Source organism: Amphiprion ocellaris, chromosome 20 (assembly GCF_022539595.1).
Source record: "Amphiprion ocellaris isolate individual 3 ecotype Okinawa chromosome 20, ASM2253959v1, whole genome shotgun sequence".
Lineage (NCBI taxonomy): Eukaryota > Metazoa > Chordata > Actinopteri > Pomacentridae > Amphiprion > Amphiprion ocellaris.
The window spans coordinates 11,879,255-11,902,586 of NC_072785.1; the positions used below are offsets into that span (position 1 = coordinate 11,879,255).

At 42.0% G+C, this 23,332-nt stretch overlaps 1 protein-coding gene across 1 annotated transcript in view; it reads left to right on the forward strand.

The window, feature by feature from the left end:
• Positions 1–23,332, forward strand: part of pacrg (PARK2 co-regulated) — a 145,706-nt gene that overhangs the window by 15,614 nt on the left and 106,760 nt on the right. Inside the window, exon 2 of the mRNA XM_023277459.3 lies at positions 10,757–10,891. Within this exon, the coding sequence (XP_023133227.1) occupies positions 10,757–10,891 (135 nt within the window). The remainder of the gene's footprint in view (positions 1–10,756; positions 10,892–23,332) is intronic.

Sequence of the window (23,332 nt, forward strand, 5' to 3'; positions counted from 1 at the left end):
TGATTGAATAGATGGATAGATGAATGAATCATACTGTAGGAGATTGATGCTGAAGTAGATCTGTATGACTTCCGCACAAATCCTACTCCCTGAATATATCAGCTCCAAAGCCAGGGGTTGCTGGCATAACATGCTTCTGGGTATGTCTTTGTAGCTTCTGTTTTGTTTGCGTGTGTGCATGTGCTATTGCCTCCTCGTAGCTCAGCTAAAAGGGCCACCTCTCTGTCTGAGAGAGCTGCTGCACAGGGTGAGATGTGAGGTGTTCAAGAGGTTTCCTGTTTTTAAGGTATCCACAGAGCCAAGGTTTTTTTTCCTGTTCTTTTTTGTCTCTCAAACTAATCCGTCGGGTGGACTGTTATTGAGAGAATTATCCTTGCAGGAGGTCACAATAGCTGGCTGCTGTTCCACATATATATCCCTCACCGTTTCCATAACAACCTCTGCTGGGAGCCCCTCTCTCCTGTTAGCCGGTGGAGTAAACAAATTTTGGATCAAGAGCTATTTTTTGTGTATTATTCAAGTAAATAAAGGTGGCAGAGAAGGAGTAGATGTGTATGACTGGATGTAAGCAGCTGATGATGCTAAGTTGTGTGTCTAAGGTACTAGAAGGGACTTCAGTGTATGTTCCCCCCCCCATTTAATTTATGTAAAGGTCACATTCCCGACCACTCCACGTTTTGGTCTCCGCATGGTGTCTCTGTAAACAAACCTCCAGCATCATTTTTAACGGACGGCCTTACAGGCAGCAAGACTGATTTCCAGGAATAGAAAGTCACACTGGGCCTGAGATAAGACCAAGGGCCTGGGGTTCGTTTTGCAATACATACTAATCACCTAGATAATGTTCTTCACTGTTAAACAATATTCCCTATCAGAAGTAGAACCTGTATCTCTTGCCATGTGCAGCTCTGCTTATCTCCCCATGTCTCCCTCCTCTCCTCGGGGATCTGTCAGTGCTGGACTACCTGTGACACTCATGAATGTGTGTGTCTGTGGTGTGGTGGTGATGAGGCTGCACACTGACCTGCTCTCTCTCTCCTCTCTCATCTTTGCGGCTGTCTGTCTGTGGTAAAATCGATGGTGCTCCTGCTGCTCCGGGTGTGTCCTTCTCCGATTCCCTTCCCCTGAGGGGGGCCTCTTGCTGCCAAATCAAACCTTCCACAGCTCCCGTGTTGCTTCCTCGCTAAACTGTGCGGTCACAACTACGCCTACGATGCTTTCATGTCTCACCGTCTATCTGCTCATCTACTCGCCCGATTCCAGCCTTCTCGCCTCGTCTCAGCATTTCCCTGTCGGGCTGTTTATTTCTGCCACTGGCTCCTCGTCAGCCTGGTTGGCTGTCCCCAATCCCACCTGCAAAACAAACTTTCAACTTTTTTGACGAGTCATGCAGCTGTTCTGAGCTGCAACCAGCACTCCATAACCACTAACAAAGATGGCTGTTAGTGACTTCAGGAACATTGGTATTCAATGAGGTGATTTTTTTAGTCCATCTTCAATTAAGGGCAGTTATGAGGATGTTTATTGATGAGAAGCTAGTTATTTGGTGAATAAAACTGGGAGGAGAGTTAAATCCTTCCCTTTCTGCTGCAGAAGTGGCAATTGCAGCAGGTCAGGGATGTAGTTTTCCTTGTGTGTCTCATTAATTTCATGGCCCTGCGCAGTGTTTTAATACCTTCATGTGTCGTCACTGATTGGAGCTGTAAACACACAGCATTAGATCGGAATGTGCCTCACTCTTTTACCAACCAGGACTAGACGATGTGCTCTTAAACACACATACACATAGCATACACTTAAATGCATGCACTCTCTCAAAAAAATAATGGTTCTCAAAAGATTCTTCAGAAGGCGCTTTGGTTCTTCAAATGACATCACCAGTTGAAAAATCTGATGTTTTTCCATATACATTATGCAGTTCTTTAATGCACTAAAGATTATTCATTTTAATTAAGGTATTTGGTGGCAGAATAGCAATAAATTAGCTGCAACTATTTTCATGCAGATTATTTTCATAGTTTTCAGAAACCAGTGAAAAATGTCCTCCTCAGTTTCTCAAATCCCAAGCTGGCGTCTTGTAATATGTTGTTCTGTCTGACAAACAAAGAATCCAAAACATATTAAATGGAAGACCCAGAAAAATGCTGCAAATTTATATATTTTTTTTTACTTAAAAAAAAAGATTTTCATTTTTGGTTACTAGTTTTGTTCTGTTTTTGCAATTCATTCCCATGTGTGTTCTTTTTTTGTGTTTCCTGTGTTTCTCTCTTTTTGTTTGTGTGTTGGTTTCACATCCCTTTTCAGTTACTTCCTGTTTTGTTTTGAAATTGCCTTTCCTTGTGTCCCTTGTGATTTTATTTCTGTGCTTTGTCCGTCTTTACCCTCCCTTCTGATTGCCCTGATTAGTTTCACCTGTGTCTCCTCCCCCCAATCAGCTCTGAGTGGTTTAATTGTTTTGTCTCTCCCTCTGTCTTTGTCAGTTTGTCCTGTTGCCCTCCTGTTCTCTTGTCAGTTCTCATTGCACCTTTTTCGATGTACTTTTTGTCTGGATAACCAGCTGCCTTTCCTTTGTTCTCCTGCACACCCCAGTAAGTTTCTTTTTTAAAGCTTGTTCCTTTCCACAAGCTGCTCTGACAAAATGATTATCAAGTCATATTATCAAAATAGACCCAAATAGTTCCCAAAGAACCAATTTTTTCATCATTTATAGTGCCTAATGGAACTATTTTTGATGGTCCTTTGAGGCACCTGTTTCAAAAAATGGTGCTTTAAAGAACTTATTGCTAAAAGGTCCTTTATGGAGCCATTTTTAAAATCTCAATTAGCACCTTTATTTTTCTCAATGTACAAACAATAACAGTGATCACTGCTGCAGAAATAGACAGATATTTTTTTGTGGCTTTGTATTACATTGCATTGTGGTAAACACCTTAAGACAGTAGTTCTTTCTAACTAGGTACCACATCATATTGTAAAAAATCTAATTCATGCTGAAAAGAATAGACAGTTAATGTTAAGCTGATCAAATCATTCTAATATGACTGCATGACAAATTATATGGTTTTAACACAACCTGCAAATGTGTGGTGTACTCTAAACATTTGTTTGCATAGATTTTATCAGTGTAGATCATTCCAAAAGTGTAATTCAAATGTATTTTTGAAATATGCATTTCTCTCTTTTAAGTTTAGCCTCGTGGCGTCAGTGCATGTGTTTTCCTATTCACTTACCAAGAAGTAAGAGCAAATATTTTCTGCCTTTGCCATGCAGGCTGATTCACTGTGTGCCATCATCTCAACTGTGGTTTGGTGATATGAATCAGCCAATAGGGCTCTGTAAGCACAAGGCTGCCCTGCTGGCTGGCTGATAAGTGGGCCACACAGAGAAGATGGAAAATACTCAGGGCATTCTCACTCCCTCTCTCTCCTCCGTTCTGTCTTGCTCACTCTCTTTTTCTTGTTCATACAGCTCCTCTTTCATTTATACTCCTCCCCTCACACTCCTACCTCAAACTCTTTCTTTCACATCCCGTTAATGTCTCTCTGTGTCTGTGCTGTTCTTTTAAGGGATGGGGTTAAACTAGAGGAGACAGAAAACAGTGGGGCGCTCTTCAGTGCTTGACACTGCTTTTTGAAGTTCTTCTTTAAAGTCATCCCTCAGAGTTCAATGGTAGGTGGCTGTCACCTGTTTCATCCTCGTGTCTTTGTAGTGACACGAAGTGTGTAGTGTCGTCTTTACCTACCGGTGTCGTCATTTTTCATTACGAACATCCCAGCCCTTGTACCCGTGCGCATGATACAGTTGATGCAAAAGCCTGTGACACAATGACAATTGTAAAGCACACCTCCATGGTCCTGTGAGCTCTGAACAAAAGACTCCGTTACCTTTCATCAGCCTGTGGTTTTTCCGTCCAGTGAGAGCTCTTTACTCATTTGTTCTCATCCGACCTCGTCTCTCGCAACACGGCTAAATTCTGCACATAATGAAACACACTTGCAGACACTTCTTGCTGTTTGGTCATGAGAAATTAATGGAGTGCTGCGCAAATATTGCAGATTTGTTTTTCAGAAGGAATCAGCCTCCCACCAGTCTGTGTTTTGCCCTGCAGAGGGGATGAGTAAGCAGAAAATATCCTATTGAATGATTGTTTGGACATAGTCATATAACAGGGATTCCCTTACAGCCTAAATACCTTCATTATTTTGCCTGTTTCTTGTTCTTTTAAATTGTATTTTCAGAATAAAGCATGTAGTCCAAGCTTTGTATCCTTCGGGACCAGCAGGCAGGCAGGCAGCTGGCTGGACTATGGCAGCAGAAAATGCCCTGTAAATAAAGAGAGCTAATTTTGTTGCCTATGGCAGCGATGTGCAAGCTGACCTTATCAGGAGAGCCTCGGCCTTTCTGTTCCATTCCAACCCTGCCCCCTCCCTCAGGAAAGTCGGCCTTCTGTATAGGGCTAGATTTCAATAACTTCTCAAGCGAGAACAGCGGTGAAATGCAGAGAGAGAGCGAGCAAGCGGGTGCCTACCTCCTTTGCTGCCTCAGTAAACAGGTGATGCAATGCAGCCATGTGCAGTGGCACCCTTGTCCCTCTATAAATGCAAGGCGACAAAATGCATTTCTGCCCCGACAGACAAGTGGCAGAGGGCGTGATGGGGGATGGATAGAAATGAAGAGAGAGATTAATGAGGGCCTCATTTCAAGAAGTGCAAGAAGTGAATGGCAATGCGGGGTTGGCAATAAATTGACAGGTCTACACCAGACATCTATCAGAGGTATTCAAAGGTGTTTTAGGCAAAGAGATGGAGAGATGAGAAAGGGAGAGGAAGAGAGTGGTGGAGCTGAAGGCCCAGGCATGGTGATGGATCACCTACATGCTGCAGCAGCCCTGCCACGCTGAACTCACCCTCAGAATTGATGAGCCACACCTATTGTCTCCCCGTCCCTCTCTTCCTCTCATATCCACTATTCCTCCATCACCCTCCCCCATTTCCTATTTCCATCTCTTGAATTCCTCTGTGTCTCATTGTTCTTTCTCATTCCAATTCTTTCCAGCTTCTTCATGTTTCTGTCTGGCTGGCCTATCTCGTACTCCACCTTCATCTCAGCTAGGCCTCTTTTTCCATCGCCTCCCTTGCATCCCCCCCCCCCCACGCCTTCCACTCTGTGTGTCGACATCAGGCAGGCGAGTCATGGAAGCATCATACTAATAAGGTTAGAAGGAGCGTCTCTGTTTCTCATGGTGACACCTTTATAAATGACAGGAGCACGAGGCCCTGCCGGTGTTCAATCACCTCTGCAGGGGCTTGCCTGTGGGGAGCTCAGCATGCGTGCTTCGTGAGCGAGTGTGCGGCGTGCACGCACCAGTGCATGTTTGTGCCTCTGTGGGTCTTACAGGCGCTGAGTTTACGGTGGATCTAGTTGGAGTGGACAACAGCATTAGGGAGGAAACGGATCTGGAGGCAGAGTGAAGACGAAGGAGAGAAATGACAGCCTGGAGCTCATCTGACCAGCACTGCCTTGTTATGACTCCCTGATATGTGCACCAGGGGCACACAAAACAGACACTTATTGCCTTACACCACCTCTCTCTCTGTTCTGTAGTTTGTCCTCTCACAGACTCACTTTATGGCCTCCACTGAGGGCCAGGATGTTATCTGCTTGTATATTCAGCTTTTTTTGTGACTTTTTTTCTGTTTTGTGTTTATAGCGGTGTTTTAGAACATAGATGACTTTGAGATTACATTTGGATATATAGCACTGCATAGAGCTGTTTCCATCGTTTCATAAAAACAAAACCACCTTTTGGCCACTCACACCAACAAATGCAGACATCAGGGGAAGGTCGGAGCATCACAAAAAGATTCAAATGTATTTGAGAGATGAGCAGACGTAAAGATGAGATGATGAGCTGGCTAACAGTGCGCCAGAATCAGCAGCAGTTGATATCCGGCAGCACAGCTAGTTTAAAATGAGTTTACATAAATGCGTGCTCACCTATATAAGATAGAATTTAGAGCCGTTGTTCCACACAACATGGACACTGTGTGGCTCTTATCTGGCATGATTGCTTGCAGTGTTTGTGACTTCTCTGAGCACCACAAAACTGAAGTTTTGTTAAGCTGCTTGAAGACAAACAAGGTTATGGCTATAACTTTAGGATTCAGTTGGTTTTCTCTGAACACACAGGGGCTTTAGACCCAAATGTCATGACTGGCATAACAGGAGCAGGCAGATCATTGGAATGGCATCCAGAAGCCAGCAGGTGATAATCTTCACATGATGCTATTCCTATTACCGTTCTCCTTAAGCTGCTTGGAATGGCAAACTATATCAGCGATGAAGCAAAGGGCTTCTGTGTTTGTCTTTTTGTAGCGTGTGCAGAGCCTCACGAAAATCCATCACTGTGCATGCATGTGTGCTGATGTGCATTGCCCACCAGTGATGATAATTGGAGAGAAATCTGGGAGATAGCTGTGACGCTTGCATCACTTCAGCCACAAACACAGGTCACTGAATTGACTGCAGCGTCATCATTCCTGACCATAAAAGCTGCTCAGCCAGTCAATGCAGTCTGGGTTCATTCTCTCCTCGCTGGCCAGTTGGAGCTATTTTTAGCCGCCCTGTGCAGCGTGGCTCAACCACCGTTGTAGCTACCTGGATATGAGGGCTTTGTCACTCCTGCAGGCTGGAGCAGCACTGATCTTGCAAGCTTTACAGCTCCCCCATTTCCACAGCTAGGGCTGCAAAACAACTCCTGTAGAGAGTGGAATGAACAGAGACAGACTGTAAAGAAAGAAGGGAGACAAACAGATTATAGTGATGTATGTTTCAGTGTCTAATTGAACAACTCTTGCCATCTTGTATTAACTTATACTTGATGTGACAAGACAGAATCAGAATTGTCTTGAAGCAAGCTACTATTCACGATAATTCATAATTCTGAGTTTGAACAATTCAAGCAATTATAGACTAACCGACCGAACCTAATAAAAGAAAAACGGGGAACAAGCTCTCTTTTCAGAGGGGCCGTGTTTACGGGGTTATACAAAACAATAGGTACAGCATTTTCTTTGTTACTTTGCATGATTAAGCACACCAGTGCAGCTGGAATTAGACTGAAAATAAAAGACAAAACTTAAAAGATGATAATAAGCATACAAGTTTGTTGTGATGGATTTTCTTTGGACTAGTATAGAAGATACTGCCTTTGCTTGTGTTTTACATGGATTGTTAGTCACAGACATTTTGTTTGGGTAGTCTTTCTCCTGCAGGTATACAAACCTGTGCCTATTAATTCAGCATAATATTATTCACTATTCCCTAGCATGGTAAACAAATGCTCCAAACGGATTCATTTGAAATGACTGCGCTGCAATCCCACGGTGCATTAAGGCCGTTCAAATGCAGTGAGTGCTCGGAGACACTCACTCAGGGTCCCTCATAATAGTTTTTCCTCTCCTCTTGTTTCTCTTAAGTCTGCTGGCACCAGCTCCACCACCCCACATATGTAGCTCCAACTTAGCCGTAGCCGTTTTTTCAGAGATGCATTTGCGGTTGTAGACTTCTTAAAAAATCTAGATTGTTTTTGAATTATGTACCAAACAAGCAATGCTAGTGAATGAAAGCTAAAACCTAAACTACCATCGAGTAGTATTATAGCAATAGCCTAAAACCTTTAAAATCTCATAAGTTGGACACCAGTCTTAGGCAGCCCTGCCAAAGACAACACATCTCAGTCCCACTCTGCTCTGCTTGTGGGCAGCTGTGGCAAAATTATGTTTCTCAATGGGTGGTAATCTGAGGATTAATGACAGCATCACATCTGCCAGTCATGTGGCAGTGTGACACAGATGGCAGGGAATGCACATAGGGGATGCAGACAGGGAAAAGACTGGCTCCAGCATTTTGTCATCCGTCCACTACAACATGCTGTTACAAGGCTCTGATATTTTCAGTGAAACAAATCTGGACTGTAAACTTTGATGCACATCTACAGTTTCTTGCAGACAGGTGTGTAGGAGGGTATAGCTATAGGTAAGAGAAGACAGAAGGTCTTAGACCTTTATCTGCTGCTGGCTAACCAACCAGACACAGTGGTGGCTGACAAGAAGCAGAAGTGGTCAGTGGTGGTATATGAGTTCAGGCCACTGATAAAGGACCTGAGCTTGAGGAACACACCCCACCCTCTGTGGGGATGAGAGTGAGATTATTTATATATAAACAAAGGGATAATGAAAACAAAGTGTAAAACTATGTGCAGATATGTCACCATAAAACCCTGAACTTCAACACTATAGCTATGAAAATAGCTACATTCAGTAATGTAGCATTAGAAATAGCAAATGAGATTAAAATATAAATTTAGAAAATAGTTAAAAAAAAAAAAAAAAAAAAAATTAAATGCAAAATTACATATAATTTTTTCAGCAAAATATATAAGCATAGGGACTATAAATAATGTGTAAAGAGTGCCCCAACCTTGCTTTAAAATCTGGGCAATAAATGGATAAACTCTAGTGACCAATCCATAGTAGTACTGTATATCCTATTCATAATATATCCCATTCAAAACTGGAAATAATAGTATCACATTAAGCACCAGTATAAAGGTATGTAAAGATTCAAATAGCTTTGCAACTCTTAAGTAAAGTGTCACAACCTAACCATCTGCTACAGTGTCTATAAATAGTATTTTTGCCCTTGGAAATTTTACCCTTTTATTGCTTTTCAGTGTTGATTCATGGTCAGTTTCATTTGGCTTTATTAAGAAGAATTTACAACAACAACAAAAAAAAAATTCTTTCACGTCCACATGAAAATGAGGAGTTAATTACACATATAAAATAGGTGACTGCAAAAGTATTCATCCCCTTGAAGTCAGTATTTAGTAGATGCACCAGAAGGATTTCAGCCTTCTGTCTGTGTTTTATTTTACCCCATTCCTTCTTTGCAAAACTGCATGAGTTGTCAGGTTAGACAGCGATTGTGAGTCAACATCATTTTTTCAAGTCCAGTCACAAATTCTCATTTAGATTGAGGTCTGGGCTTTGGCTCTGCCACTCTACAACATTCAACTTTCTGTTTTTAACCCATTTCATTGTAGCTTGGCTGTATGCTTCAGGTCATTGTGTTGCCAGGTAACAGATCTTCTTCCAAGTTGCAGTTCACTTGCAGACCATGCAAGGATTTCCCTATACTTTGCTTATTTTTTTTACTCCCTACCTTTACAAGCCTTCCAGGGTATGCTGCTGAGAAGCATCCCCATGTCATGATGTTGCCACCACCATGCTTCACAGTGGGATGTGTTTTTTATGATGTGCAGTTTTTGCCACTTGCCAAACATAGTGTCTAGTCTGATGGCCAATAAAGCTAAATTTTGGTTCATCAGACCAAGGAACCTTCTGTCATTTGATCTCAGAGTCTCATATGCCTTCTGGTGAAGTCCAGTTGAGATTTAATATAATTTACTTTTTCTTTTAACAGTGGCTTTGTCTTTGCCATTCTAACATAAAACTTTGACTGTTGAAAAAGCTGGACAAGAGATGCTGGATGGACAATCTCTCCTATCTCGGCTGCTAATACTTGTAACTCCTTCATAGGAGTCAAAGGTGTCTTGGTAGCCTCTGTTTCTTGTATGGTCACTCAGCTTTTGAGGATGGCCTGCTCTAGGCAGGTTTATGCATGTACCATATTCCTACAATAGATTTAACTGTATCCAAGAGATATTCAATGACTTGAATTTTTTCTTGTCTACAGCCCCTGACTTATGCTTATTAAATTATCTACCACAAGTCTACTACTACTACTACTACTACTATTACTACTATCATTATTAGGAAAGAGATGATTTTGTATAAATTGATCAATTGGTCAGTTTTAGAGTCTATTTTGACGTAGTGAGTTTTTCTTGTAAATTACTGAATGTCCGTTTTTAATGGTGGGAAGTGTCCTCAACTGATGAAGCACTGGCTTTATTTGATTTGTTCTTTGTGTCTCAGGTTTCAGTCGATGAAGGTCTAAGCAATGAAATATTGCATGTCCAATAATATCTAATGTAAGTAAAAGCATAGTGTGTGGGAGCTGTCTTTTCTCTTTTATTTTGGTGCTTTCGTTGATGGAGTGTTTCTTTGCAGGTACTAATTGGTTTTCTTTAAACACCTAAATATTATGTAATTTTTTACTGTCATCTTTGTAATACCTTGTTGATGGCAAGATTTCTGTAAAATTCAATAGCAATATTAATTTGTTTTCCCCCATAGAAGATAGTTATATTAAACGAGTCTTTTTTCGAGTCTTGAAATGTTCTCTTTCTCTCCTTTTTAATGTGTTGCATTTACTTACATCTGTTGGATGGGTACTGCCATCAATGGCCCCCAGAACAATAGTAGACACTGTGGCTGATGTGATAGGAGTCCCATTGGCTTTCAGTAGCACAGTAATAGCGCATATCCAATATGGAGGCAGAGAAAGGATGATCCTAACAATGCCTCTGGCAGTGCCTCTGGCTACAGGGCCAACACACACACAATCGCACACTGTCTGTGTTTGGCCTTCCTTAGAGGCGCTAAAGAGCAGGCGCACGTGTCTCCCCAAATTACTGTAAAGAAAAGGCAGATTCTGTTCTTGTAGGAGAAAACAGTCAATTCTGATTTCATAAAACAACACTCTCATTCGCGATGCATGTCTCATTCTCTTAATTTCTCTATTGTGCTCCTTTCTCTTAATTACTCTTTTCTTTTTTGTGCCTGACCAGGTGGTGGGTCCGCCTGCAGCAGGGGCTTTTCGGGAACGCCCCTTCAAACCAAACAACTTTCGCAAGTTCTATGAGCGTGGAGCGTTTCCAATTGCACTGGACCATGACAGCAAAGGCAACAGGATTGCTTGGAAGGTAGGGGCACTGCCCTCTGGTAAGAATTGACCAATGTTTATGGTTTTTGCAGTCTATTGACAAGAAGGCTGGGGTGTAGAATGTGCCCTCAGGGAATACTGTATGTCAGAATGAGGACATGGAAGGGACTCTCAGTAATACTAAATAACCTTTGGGAGGAGATGCAAAGCTAATGGGACCTAATTAAAATCTCGCAAAGAAAAAAAAAAACACATCAATCCACTCAAGAAGAAACTATCTGTCAGGGAACATCCAGGAAATTTTCATTTAGAATTACACGCACCTCTGAGATACAGTAGTTTTTGCCCATAGTCTCCTTTTTGAATCCACCCTTGCTGTCAAATAGATGCGACGGTTGAATCTGAAGACTTGATGAGTGCAATGCAAACACCATTTATCGTCATCATTATCGACTAGGGTAAGGTGACGATGGCAGTTTGTCACACATTCACTGGTCCAGTGTGGGCTGTTATCCTGTAGGAGGCAGTGTAGATTAGCTGACTTGAAGGCTCCACCTGTCTCACAGCACCAGTCCACAGAAACCATCAATCACAAATTCTATAGGAACTCAGGGCAGTCACAGCAAAACGCAGCGAGTAATTGTGTATGTATTTGTGTGTGTATACTATGTGTGTATTTCAAAACCCCACAGAGCCATTAGGCTGGTAGAGTGTGCGTGTGTGGGGGATGGATGCATTTTTCTAATCACCATGTTGCTTTATTTTGACTCCCACTATGCTGCCAGCTATTCCAGAACTTCACAACCGCCATGCAGCAACTACTCTTAATGGCATTTATTCATAGTAAGCAATGATAAATGAATCAAGCAAATTATGCCCTCTCCCTCCTCTTTTTCTCCTTACTTCAAAGGGAGAAGGAAAGGCAGGTGGGTGAGTGAGCATTCTCGCTAGTTAGCTGTCTGTCTTCAGGTGAAAACACTGTAAAAGCATCCCTCTTTGTATGAATTATTTATGTAAAATGTTCAAATGAATCTTTGCATTTGCAAAAAATAATGGATTTCTTTTGTGCTCTGCCCATGAAAAGCACTCAGCAAATGGGATGTGGTGTATGAAATTGTTGCTGTCATATCAAGTGCTGCTGTTATGCCTAGTGATTTTCTTCCAATACTTATACACAGCCTTGTCATTTTTAAAATCCTCAGTAAAAGAAGAGTTTATTACTCAAATTGTGCACCTTAGGGTTTGCACTTTGACTGTGAACAAGCGTTGGTTGAATGGTTTTTATAAAGCAGTATCTCTTTTTAATGGATGAGATACAATTTTTTTTTTCTGTATGACGGATGTTAGCCAGCCTTCTGTTTGTTGAAAGCAGTCCAGGTTGAAATGGTCTGCACTTGCTGTGTGCATCTGTTGTGTGGTCGTATATGTGGGTATAGTGTAACAGAACGTGGTGCTGCGATCGGAGTAAGTGGAGAGGGGCTGCTGCATGTTTGCACTCAGCTGCCCTCGGGGCACAGGTTCAAGACGGCAGCTCAGGATCAATCCCAGTCTGAGAGCTCAGCCCCCTAGCAAATAAAAAGTCTGGGGAAAGTAAGGACGAGAGAGTCTTTCGGAAAGAAAAATAAATGTTGTGTCGATTAAGTTATGGGCTCAGTGTACAGAGCCTGTGCACATGCGTGTGTGTGTGTGTGTGTAATGTACATTTGTATTGCTCTGACTGTCTGTGGATGAGTGTGTGTGTTCAGGTCAGGAGTTCAGGTTCCCTCCTCAAAGATGCTGCCTGTACATGTTTGCCTTTGCGAAGCAGCAAACAGCCAATGCAACTCACAACTCAAACTGACCATGAAATAGACAAACAGGCCTCATATTTAGCTAAACAAGTCTGTCCAATCAATAGCAGCCTTGCCTCTGTACAGGTGCACTGCGAGTTCCCTTTCCCTCTCTCCACTTATATCGTTGTACCCCATCTGAGCGGCAGGGAGAGCAGCATGTGTTTCTGCTCTCTCAATGAATCATCAGCTACATGATATGAACATTTGTCCTGTTACACTGTAGAAGTCCAGCACTGGGCTGCAGGCGGTTGCATGAGTTCATATGCTGGCAGAAAATGAGTTTTGTTATAACTTACTGAGGAAATATTTGGTATACTCACTATTATTACTCACAGCAGAGCTCCAGACTAACCTTTTACATTGGTTGCTCTGGTGTGTCTGACTTTTTAATTTCAGAGCACCCAATATTTTTCAGTTCAACTTTTAGTGCAGAATAATAGATTTTCAGCTGCCCCCCAAGTCAGTTCCAATACAAATTGGGAATTTCTTAGCACAGTATGTAGAGTCTTTTTCATGAGTATGATCTGGGACTTAAAATCAGTAAAAGGTAGCTATTCTTTGGCAATAATATAAGCAGTGTTAAAGAAAATTTTGTTATAATTTCTAACTCCGAACTTGTCAAGTTTGCAGCTGCCTGGCACTTAAACACTACAAGAAGGTGGTCCTACTCTACTGAATCTGCACCTGTCATCACATATAGGATGAGTTTCTTGGAGACACTGTGTTTTTTTTAAATGTTGCAGCTAGGGCTCGACCCGAATGTCCGAATATTCGGTCGTGACGGTGGTATCCGAATATTTATTTTGAGATCCAATAATAATGAGGCCCTCCACTTTGGTTGCACTTTTTGCAATAAATGCTTTGCATAATGTTGGCCATTCTAGTATGCTTTAGTGTTTCCCATGGGTTGAGAACTTACTTGTGGTGGCTGGTGGTGTGGCGTAACCAATGTGCATTTCTGCAACTTGTGCAGTTTAGGAAGGAAGAGAGTGTAACCCAGGCTGCAGACTATTGATAGATACTACAATTTACCAATGTTACCTAAACACCTCTGACCAGCATTGATCAGATTGCTAGGTGGCTCGGAGCAGAGAAGCCTTGAGTCTACTCTCAGTTACTGCAGTACTTGCAAGTCAGACAGACGTGAGGCCAAAAATTGTTTGAACAGAGCAGAATAAGGCATTCTGTAAGGTTTACTTAAGGTGAAATTGAGTGATTTTATCTACACATGTGGGCCAGCTACAGACAGACTCAGACATGTTAAATGTGAGGTGCAACCAATGACCCTGGGCAGCGGAAGGTGTTATTCCCAGGCCAGTCTTGCAACATGTAGAGACTGAAATGAAACAATCAGTAATTACTCTGCCAAGGAACACGACGGAGTTATGTGACGATCGGCATACGTATGTCCATCTTTTTGTCTTTCTGTGAGCAACATTACTCAAAAACTGACAAACAGATTTGGATGAAATTTTCAGGGAAGGTCAGAGATGTTACAAGGACCACCTGATTAGAGTTTGGCAATGGTGCATGTAGATCCATGGATTTTCTACAGATTTATGTATCATTGCGAGATACAGCATGGCGTCACTGTAACTATGACAACAAGAGAACGCTATGTCACCTGCCTGCTGATGATCACATGATTGCGATCCTACTACAAATCCACTGCTGCGGACTTATTGGGACTTTTCCGTTGGAAATTATACAATGACTGAGCAGCCTTGGCGGAGTACTGCCCTCTCTGACTGCCTTTCTTGTTGCTCTTGTGATCACATTATTGTGTATGTTTTATCTCATAAAGGATTTTATCTTTAACCTAACACGTTTCACTCGCAAACTTTTTTCAATTTTGCAATCATCTGTTTGTTTTGTGGCCAAAAGTACTTACCTAACAAACAATGTTTTAAAGTTGTGTGCTTCTAGATAAGACAGCTGTCTGCTGTTAGGCCTTATAGCACCAAACTCTGAAGCTATATGAGCTTATCAAATGCTTGTTGAAATTTCTCAGCAAACCCTTGAACAACTTCACACACACTGAGCAGAGACACAGCATGGATTTTGAAGTTTTGGAAACTTTATTGTTACCTGTGAGTCATGAATGCCAAAATTCACTCATGCCTTATTTTTAGTCTGTTGAAGTGCTGCTGAAAAATGTCTCAGTCACTTTCACTAGCTAAATGCCTTCTTTAAGAGCCACTCAATAAATAAAACTCTCCTCCACTTCACACTGCGCAGGCACTATAGAATTGGCTTGTGTGAGCAGTCTTGCATATAACTTGCACATAACTGCAGATTGTGGTCTTTATTCTCACTGGAATCAGTAGATACCAACCAATTCCTTTAATGGGGAATCATTTAAGTAATTTAAACTATGCAATTTATTGTTGGAGGAAAAAACATCGATTTCTAATTATGTACTATTATTATTATTGTCATTATTATTATTATTATTATTATTATTATTATTATTATTATTATTATTAATGATATATAATTATTTAAGACATCCTGTGTTTGGCAGATAAGAGAAGGGGCTAGTGTTATTGGATATATTTTCCCTTGTTGTTGAACTATAGTCTATCCTTAAATCCTTAAAAATTTATCCTTAAAACACTAACGTAACAAGAGTTTACTTGTTATTGCTGAGTATGAAATGCTTTGCAGTCTAAAAGAACATGTTCTCCTGTGTGTATAGTATGAGCCTGCCTAAAAGCTTTGCTCTGCTCTGCAAACATTGCTGACAATAGAAAATGAAGAAAAATGTGTGTAAATTATTTTAAAAAATGATGAACCTGTAAAGATGCGACTTCGTGAATATATGTGTGTGTGTGTGTGTGTGTGTGTGTGTGTGTGTGTGTGTGTGTGTGTGTGTGTGTGTGTGTGTGTGTGTGTGTGTGTGTGTATCTGTGTGTGTGCTGGTGTATGTGCAGCTCTTATAATGTGCGTTTGAGTCTATATGTACAGGGGAAATGCAAGCGAACTAAATGTCAAGGGCAAGTTGAAAAAGGGAAGGTTGTATCTGAAAGGTAATTTGGCTCTCCAGAGGTAAAAGCCTCAGCTGTAATGGGGCGCTCAGGTAAAAGCTTTACACGTATGGGGAACATGTGCGGCAGGTAGATAAGAGAGAGTCGAGCAAGTTGCTATCCCTGTCTATGTGTATTTGTGGGCCTGTGTGTTTGTGTGCTTTGGGTGTGCGTGCGTGCATGCGTGTGTGGTTAGTGCGTGTGTTTGGCCCCTGCCATAACGTAGAAGCCAAAGGCCTGAAACAGCACCGTAATCTACCGCCATCCTCAGTGCCAAAAAGAGAGAGATAGAGAGGGAGAGGGGGAGAAAGAGGGAGAGAGACTGAGACAGAGATAGAGAGAAGGAGAGGGAGAGAGAGCTCCGCAGGGACTCGGCAATCAGGAAACATGGCAGCCGCTTGGCTCTCAGTTATAATGGATGAGTTGAGGTCTTCCTGTGTTCCCTGTGGGGCTTGGTTCGACTCTCCCATCTCTACCCTCTGCTGTGCTCTGCAGGCTTGCAGCCAAACATGATGATACACAGATGCATGCGCACACATTCACCTCACATGTACTATACACCTCCTAAACAGTCTTGTTTATATCATTGCATTGATCGCCGATGTGCTTTATCTTGTCCCTTGATCTCCTGTTCAGCTCTGTGTCTCCTGTATGCTCCAGGTTGTTGTTTTGTCCTCTTTATAAATTCTGCCTGTCTGTTTCTGCAGGCTCCCACCCTTTTATGTCGCCAATCACCTCCCCTCCTCCCTCTTCTCCTGACTCATGTACTTTATCTATTCCCCTTTTGTCCTTTTACGGGGCCTGTCTGGGGGCAAAAGGAAAAAGCCATTTTATAAAAATATCAATGCAAACCTGATTTCTGCACACCCTGCACCACCACACCGGCTTCAGTCGGCAGAAGGAGCGCAGAGATGGGGTGGGGTGGGGGGAGGACAATCAATTAATCTGATCAAGCGCTTTAGGAAATGGAGAATGTAAGCGCTCCTAGGGGACGGATATCCATCTCCTTGGGATGATTGAATTACGCACAGAGTGAGAGTTGGAGAGGAGGGAGGACTGGAGAAATGAGGTGGTTAGGGTGACCGAGGAAGAGGGTGCACGTGCTTGAGAAATGTGGCAGGAGTGTGTGCTTGATACAACTAAAAGATACAGAGACCGAAAATGAAAGAGAGCACAAGAGTGGCTTGAAAGAGAGATGATGCCATTGCAGGAACACCAATGGGAAGTAGCCTTATTTCTCTCCTCCCCATATTTTCCCCATCTCACCATTTCCATTTCGTGTGTCACACCTTATGCATCATTTTGCTTTGGAGTCAATTCAATGCAATGCTGCTCTCGACTAATTTGCCATTTGCTTAAATTAACTGTCTGGTCATCTCATCTTCAAAGTTGCATGTTTAGATATTTAAAATGGCTTAGATGTAACTCTACACTTGCCTACTCTAGAATTTACAAATCCACCTCTCTCTCCATGCACCACTCCTCACTTGCTGCAACTGGAGCACACCAGCTCACACATAACTCTGCTCAGACACTGTAAAACTGCTACTAGGCTACACAAAGACAAGTTGTAATACTGGGGTAATGTAGCCATATTTGATTTATGATGGTATAGTAAGCCCCACATCACAAGTTGCCAGAATTGGCTCTTTAGATATGAAACTTTGGAAGTCTGAACCTGTGTTCTTGAGACGCTGTCAAGGTGGATATGCTCAATCATGGTGTTGACTGCTTATTTTGCTCAGGATGTGTCTTCTAGCATATAAAAAAAAAAAAAAACAAAAACACTGTATGCACATGTTTACAAGGTAAAAACATGAGTTTCACCTGTAGGGGTCTTTGACAGTAAGTATCAGCAGAATATAATACTATTCTATATTAAATGTTCCATACCTAAATACATTTTTTATATTGTAGACTCATCAATATGCTTACTTTACCCTTATACTAAAATTCTGTCCTAAAGTTAAATACAGCTGAAGTCACCCATCTAAGAATAGACACTTTTTCCAGCAAAAAGTACAGCAGCAAATCTTTCTCAACAGCTGTTTCAGAGACATGCCTGGGTAAGTGAGCCCTTTCATTGTTTTGTAAGATGCACAATATGTTGCAACATCTTGCTTCGAATTGCTACTCCGTTTGAATGCCACACTCTGCAAAAAATGACCTTCTCTTTAATTCTGTTGAATGCATACCATACCTTCCCTCCAACTCCGTCGCAATGATTCCTTATCTGCTGCGAGCACTGGAGCTTTGTTGGGGAACCTTTGAATAGACAGAATAAAATGGGGTTAACCATGCGTTTTCTACAGCTCCCTGTCTGAAAGCTGGATACTCTAGGGGGATAGTTGTGTGTCATAAGGAAAAAGATGAAACACAATAAGAGGAGAGAATATGAACAAGCCCCCCTGGGCTTTCTCTGAGAGAGGAGAGAAGAAGGGAGTTTAGATTAGAGAAGTGGAAAAAGCACCAGGCATTCTCACTGAAAAATGAGATGAGAGAAGAAAGGAGGAGTAGACGAGGGAGGCTGAAGGAAAAGGCCTCCAACAAACAACACTGGCTAACCATCAAGTTGTGTATGGGCTGCCTCCCTGGAGGGAGAGAATTGTCGAATGGCTGCTGGGTAGAAGCCCGATGAGCTGTGCCACTTCCATGCTGCTGGTGTGACTGCAGGAATGGAGGGACTGTTGGAATGAAGGCACCCAGTGGAGAGAGCTTGTCTGCGGATCTTGAACTGCTACACCGCCCGCCGCCCTGAGCCATTATTCATAGCAGACGAACACCGCATGAAGTTGATGATGGTTGTTTAGCCTGTGGGCCTTCCACTCTCGCTGTGGCATGAGACAAGAGCCAAAAATGGATTTTTGGAGGAAAATGGAGGATCATCAGAGAAGCTTTTATTTGGAAAGAAGACTAACAATGTGAATCTATGTAAAACAGTTTACTTCTTTAATTCTGCTTATTGTTCTGGTTGGAAATGACCCAGCTCCTAAATGGGGCTCGTATACATTTACTTTGTTTGATCCTGATTTCCAACAGTTGTAATCTTTATCACCAACCATTTCCCAAAATCATCTCTTCCCATCCTGCATGCCACTGAGTAAACTAAGCTCCCCATTTGGTTTTGTGATGTTTGGAAGGCTGTTGAATCATAATGAGGCCCTCCACTTTGGTCCCGTTGTTTATTTGCTCGACCCAAAGCTCGCGTCGTACCCCTGGACACCCTGTTGATCCGAGCTCCCCTGCTGCCTATACTCCCGCCTCCCACGCCTCAACCCCAGCTGCAACCTCACACAGCTGGCTTCCCTGTGCAGATGGCGACTAAAACAAACGCGCACACACACACATTCACACAGGGGACACATAGGACTGTGACTCCTTGTAGACAGATGGGAAAAGCCGCAGATAGCTGGGGGTAAAGAAGGGAGAGTGAAGTGATAGATGACATCACAGCGAGGAGAGAGAAGGAGATTGTGGAACGGGCAGGGTGGCTACCAAATTAGACAGAGACAGAGGACAAGACAGAGAGGGACATGGCGTGTCTGCCAAGGCTACAAATCATGTCCCCGAATGCAGCACCAGCGCTGTCACTCCTCCCTCCCACAAAATAAGCCAGAGATCTATTGATTGGCACTCGTATTTGCTAGGGGGCTCCAGCTCAAAATGGAGCCTTTAATTAACTTAATGGACCGGCTGCAGCTGTGTGTGAGCCAGTAAGGGAGGAATAGAAATAGATAGATAGGGGGAGAGAGGGAGTGAGAGCCAGCATAAAGAATAAGTGGGGTTAACTGCAGACCCCTTCTGCTATCAGTCAGGCTGGGCAGGACAGACGCGGAGTGGGAGAAAGAGGTGAGGTTGCCGTTGTCCTTTTTCTGTTCCTCAGCTTCTCTTGTCCCCTGCGTCCAGCTTTCCTTTTGGTGCCCACTGTTTCCATTAATGCCCATTTCATACGGGAGGCACGTCTGGGACACAGCTCTGCTTCACCTTCGATCAACATTTTGCCACCCAGATTGACAGCCAACAGTGCCGTCGTGTCTGTGTTTGTCTGAATCTCTGGAAAACCTTTGTGCCACAGTCTCAGGCAGCAGTCAGTCCCAAAATGCTCGGCCCCTACTCGCCAGACCTTTGTTTCAGCACACTGCTGCCGGCTCTCCTCCACCCTCCTCTCTCTCTCCACTGCTATGCACCATTCTCATTCCTGTCCACTCATCCATTCTGTCAAAGGTTAATTGGTTTGGAAATGATTCGATTCATTCTCGACGTTAATGCTGTTATCATGCTTTTGTTGGAGAAAAAAAAAGAGAAAGAAAAACTACCCCCCACATGCACTTAAGCCTAATTTAAAATAAAGGGGAAAAAGAAAAAAAATCCAATTTAATTTTTTTCTTACTCTGGCCCAGGCTTGTCCCCACAAGTCTTTTCCTTTAAATTATGGCAGAATTTCATTACCTTGAAAGCTTTTCTGCCTCCTCCCTCTGCTCCCCTCCCTGTCTCCAATACTTTGAATGGATCAGGACTAATGTCTTTCTTGTAACCTCAAGGTCGGAATATTTGGATCCATGGAAGCGCTCAAGGGTCCCTGTGATTAATGCACTGTACAAAGTACCTTGGAATAATGCGGTGGCTGATGACTGCACAGAGTGATCAGGTGTGCACAGACGCACACGCAAATACACAGACACGAGGCTACATCCGGCCAGAGGTAGTTGGAGATAGAGGTGCCCCTGTCGGTGCCCTTGATGTGGATCATAGGAGGCATTCATATTCAAATAGGGTTACCTGGAGGCCCTCTCTCAATTCCCCCCAACAGTGCCATACAGTACTTGCTTCCCCAAGGAGCTTTATGCTTTTCTCTGTACAGTATGTTACATCTTTACTTACACAGGCTTTGTTGGACACAACCAGGCGAACACTTCCCTCAGAGCTGCTTATAGGATGACAGATTTTCACTGGAGCATATCATTCCCATTGGAGTTCCTGTATAAAATAAAATGTCCAATTGCACCTCTGTGCTACAACAACAACCTTCATTTACCTATTACTATGTCACATCAGAGAATTAATTAGATTACCTCTAAATGTCAAAGAGAGATAGTTTTCCCCATGCTGGTATCTCCAATAAAACAGCCACTGTGTGATTACTACCGGGGTCTTGATGTTTTTTGCTGACACAGCTGCGATGTCTGATAAAAGTGTGATTTTCTCTGTTTCCGTGGCCACCTTGCAGAGGTGCTCACAGTTGCTGCTGTGCATGCTGTCCACGCCCTATTGATCAGAGACACAGAGGCCTCTGTATTGAAGTTGTTTGCAGCGCTGCAGATGCTATCTCCACTTTTGTTAATTATTTACATTCGGTTCCACAAATCTGATCAATAGTTAATTGAGCCAGCGGGAGCTGTCTGGGAGAAAAACTTTGCGGAACTAAGGGACAAAATCTTCAGTGCTGCAATGTAAAGAGTTTTGTTTTTTTCCTTATAGACTTAAGTACAATGGGAGATTGGATAAACTGGTTTAAAGACAAAAGCAAAAGACACCTTAAATGACTTCATGTTCGAGTCTTCAAGCTCTTACAGCAGAAATAATTCTAAATGACGACATTTTAAGGGACTCGTGGCCATTCTCTTGATTTAAGTGCCATTGAAAGTGGCAGGTGCCTGACTAGAATACGCTTCTTGTGTTTGTCTGTTGTAGACTTGTTGGAAAGCGAGGCCTCTGAACTGCAGAGGCCGTATTTATCAAAGAGTGCATAAAACATAATCAAGGTGTATGAGCTGCCTGTACACACAAGGTAGTTGTTATTAATGAAGCATGCATACAAGCAAAAAACAATAATAAATCCTACACCTGCTTGAATAGGCTTATTTACTAATACATTTTTAATCTTTTGAATGCAATTTGAATGGCTCCCTTCATTTGGAAATTGACTCATGTCCTTCCCGAAGGCAGAGATAGCAATGACCTCAGTAAATATTGTCCACCGTCCAAGCTCTCCTGCCTGTCAAAAATGCTTGATTAGCTTGTTAGTAATCAATGAGTTCTCCTCATTCACTGCACACAAGTCCACATCTGTCTAATTACACAGTCAATTACAGCACTATCTCAGCTGCTACTTTAGTTTTAAAATATTTAATCAATGGGCTGAGATGATAAACATATTCATCAGAAGATTTTAATGCATTTGATCATTTAATCTTACAAATATTGTTATTTGTTGACTTGAGCAGCATTTATAACCCAGTCATCAATGATTCATCAGATGTTCATCAGTATGTGAGGGAAGCGACAGCCTGATTCCTAAAACTACCAAGGGCCTGTAAATTAAAGTAATATGGAGATGATAATGTTTTACCCTGCTTGATAAGTTACATCTGACACTGTAAGATGCTCTTTAACTTGATACTTATTCAGCAACACATAATGGAAGTAGGAAACAAAATTAATGGTCTTGCATTTTACAGATATGGATTACAGAATTGTGTATACAATTAGTGTGACTTGTTTTAATTTTGTAAGGATCTCATACCTTGGGACCTGACATGATAAAGAAAATTATATTTGAATTCATGTATACAACCTTGGTAAACTGCAGCAAAGGGTTGGCTTTGTTTTACAGTAATAGAACCAGCTTCCTCTGCAGCTAAGGGAAAATCATGTAGGCTATGGGGATGTAATTTGTAGACATTTTCCAGCCTCTGTTTCTACGTTCTTAGACTCTGAATTACTACTGTGGACAGAATCTATAACTGCTTTAACTGAGCCAGTATTTGTAGATTATTATTTGTAATTCTATAATGCTACTAAGTAGCATAAATGTAGAAATCATCTGAAAAACACGGCAAAGTGAAGATCAGCTTAATGAAGTTCAACTCAACAAAAACATTGTAATTGTGATTCACAAATGCACCTATTCTAAAAACTGAAGAAAGAATTGTTTGATCTGCAGCATACTGTGAAACACAGTGAAGAGGTGCAGGGTATTTCAGTGCTATTCATAGAGGACAAAGAAGCAGCAATTATTGTTGAATGAAAACACATCATTGCTAGAGAGTGCAATTTTGTCAGCCACAGATGAGACTTGACCTTATAAGTGAGCACATAGTTTTAAGTAGTTGTAGCAATTTTAGTTTGAAGCAATTTCAACAGTTGCAGCTGGAGAACATTTACCCAAAAAAGTCCATTGTTTTGGAAATTATGATTGCAAAACACAACAGTTGAAGACTGATTATATTTTAGTGTCATTAACAGATCAACCAAAGCCTATGCAAACAGTATGTATGAAACTTCATATGCTTCGTGATGCACTACACAAAAATCAACAGTGTGAAACGAAGGAACATGCATGTAAAATGACTAAATTACACCCTGAGAGAAATCATACAGCATTTCCTGAAGCAAACAGAAATGCGTCTTACCTTCTGAAGGTTTTTCTTTTTTGTTTCAGACAAGGAAAGTTATTCATTGTGATTTAAACTCACCTGAAAATGTTCGATTATCCCCTGTCTGAGTTACTCTAAATACAAACAGCATCCAGCACTATAGCAGACAATCAATCAGTTATGCTGACATATTCGGCGATAGTCTGATACAATGTCAAGAAATGAGTGCACAAAAATTGTCGCTGTA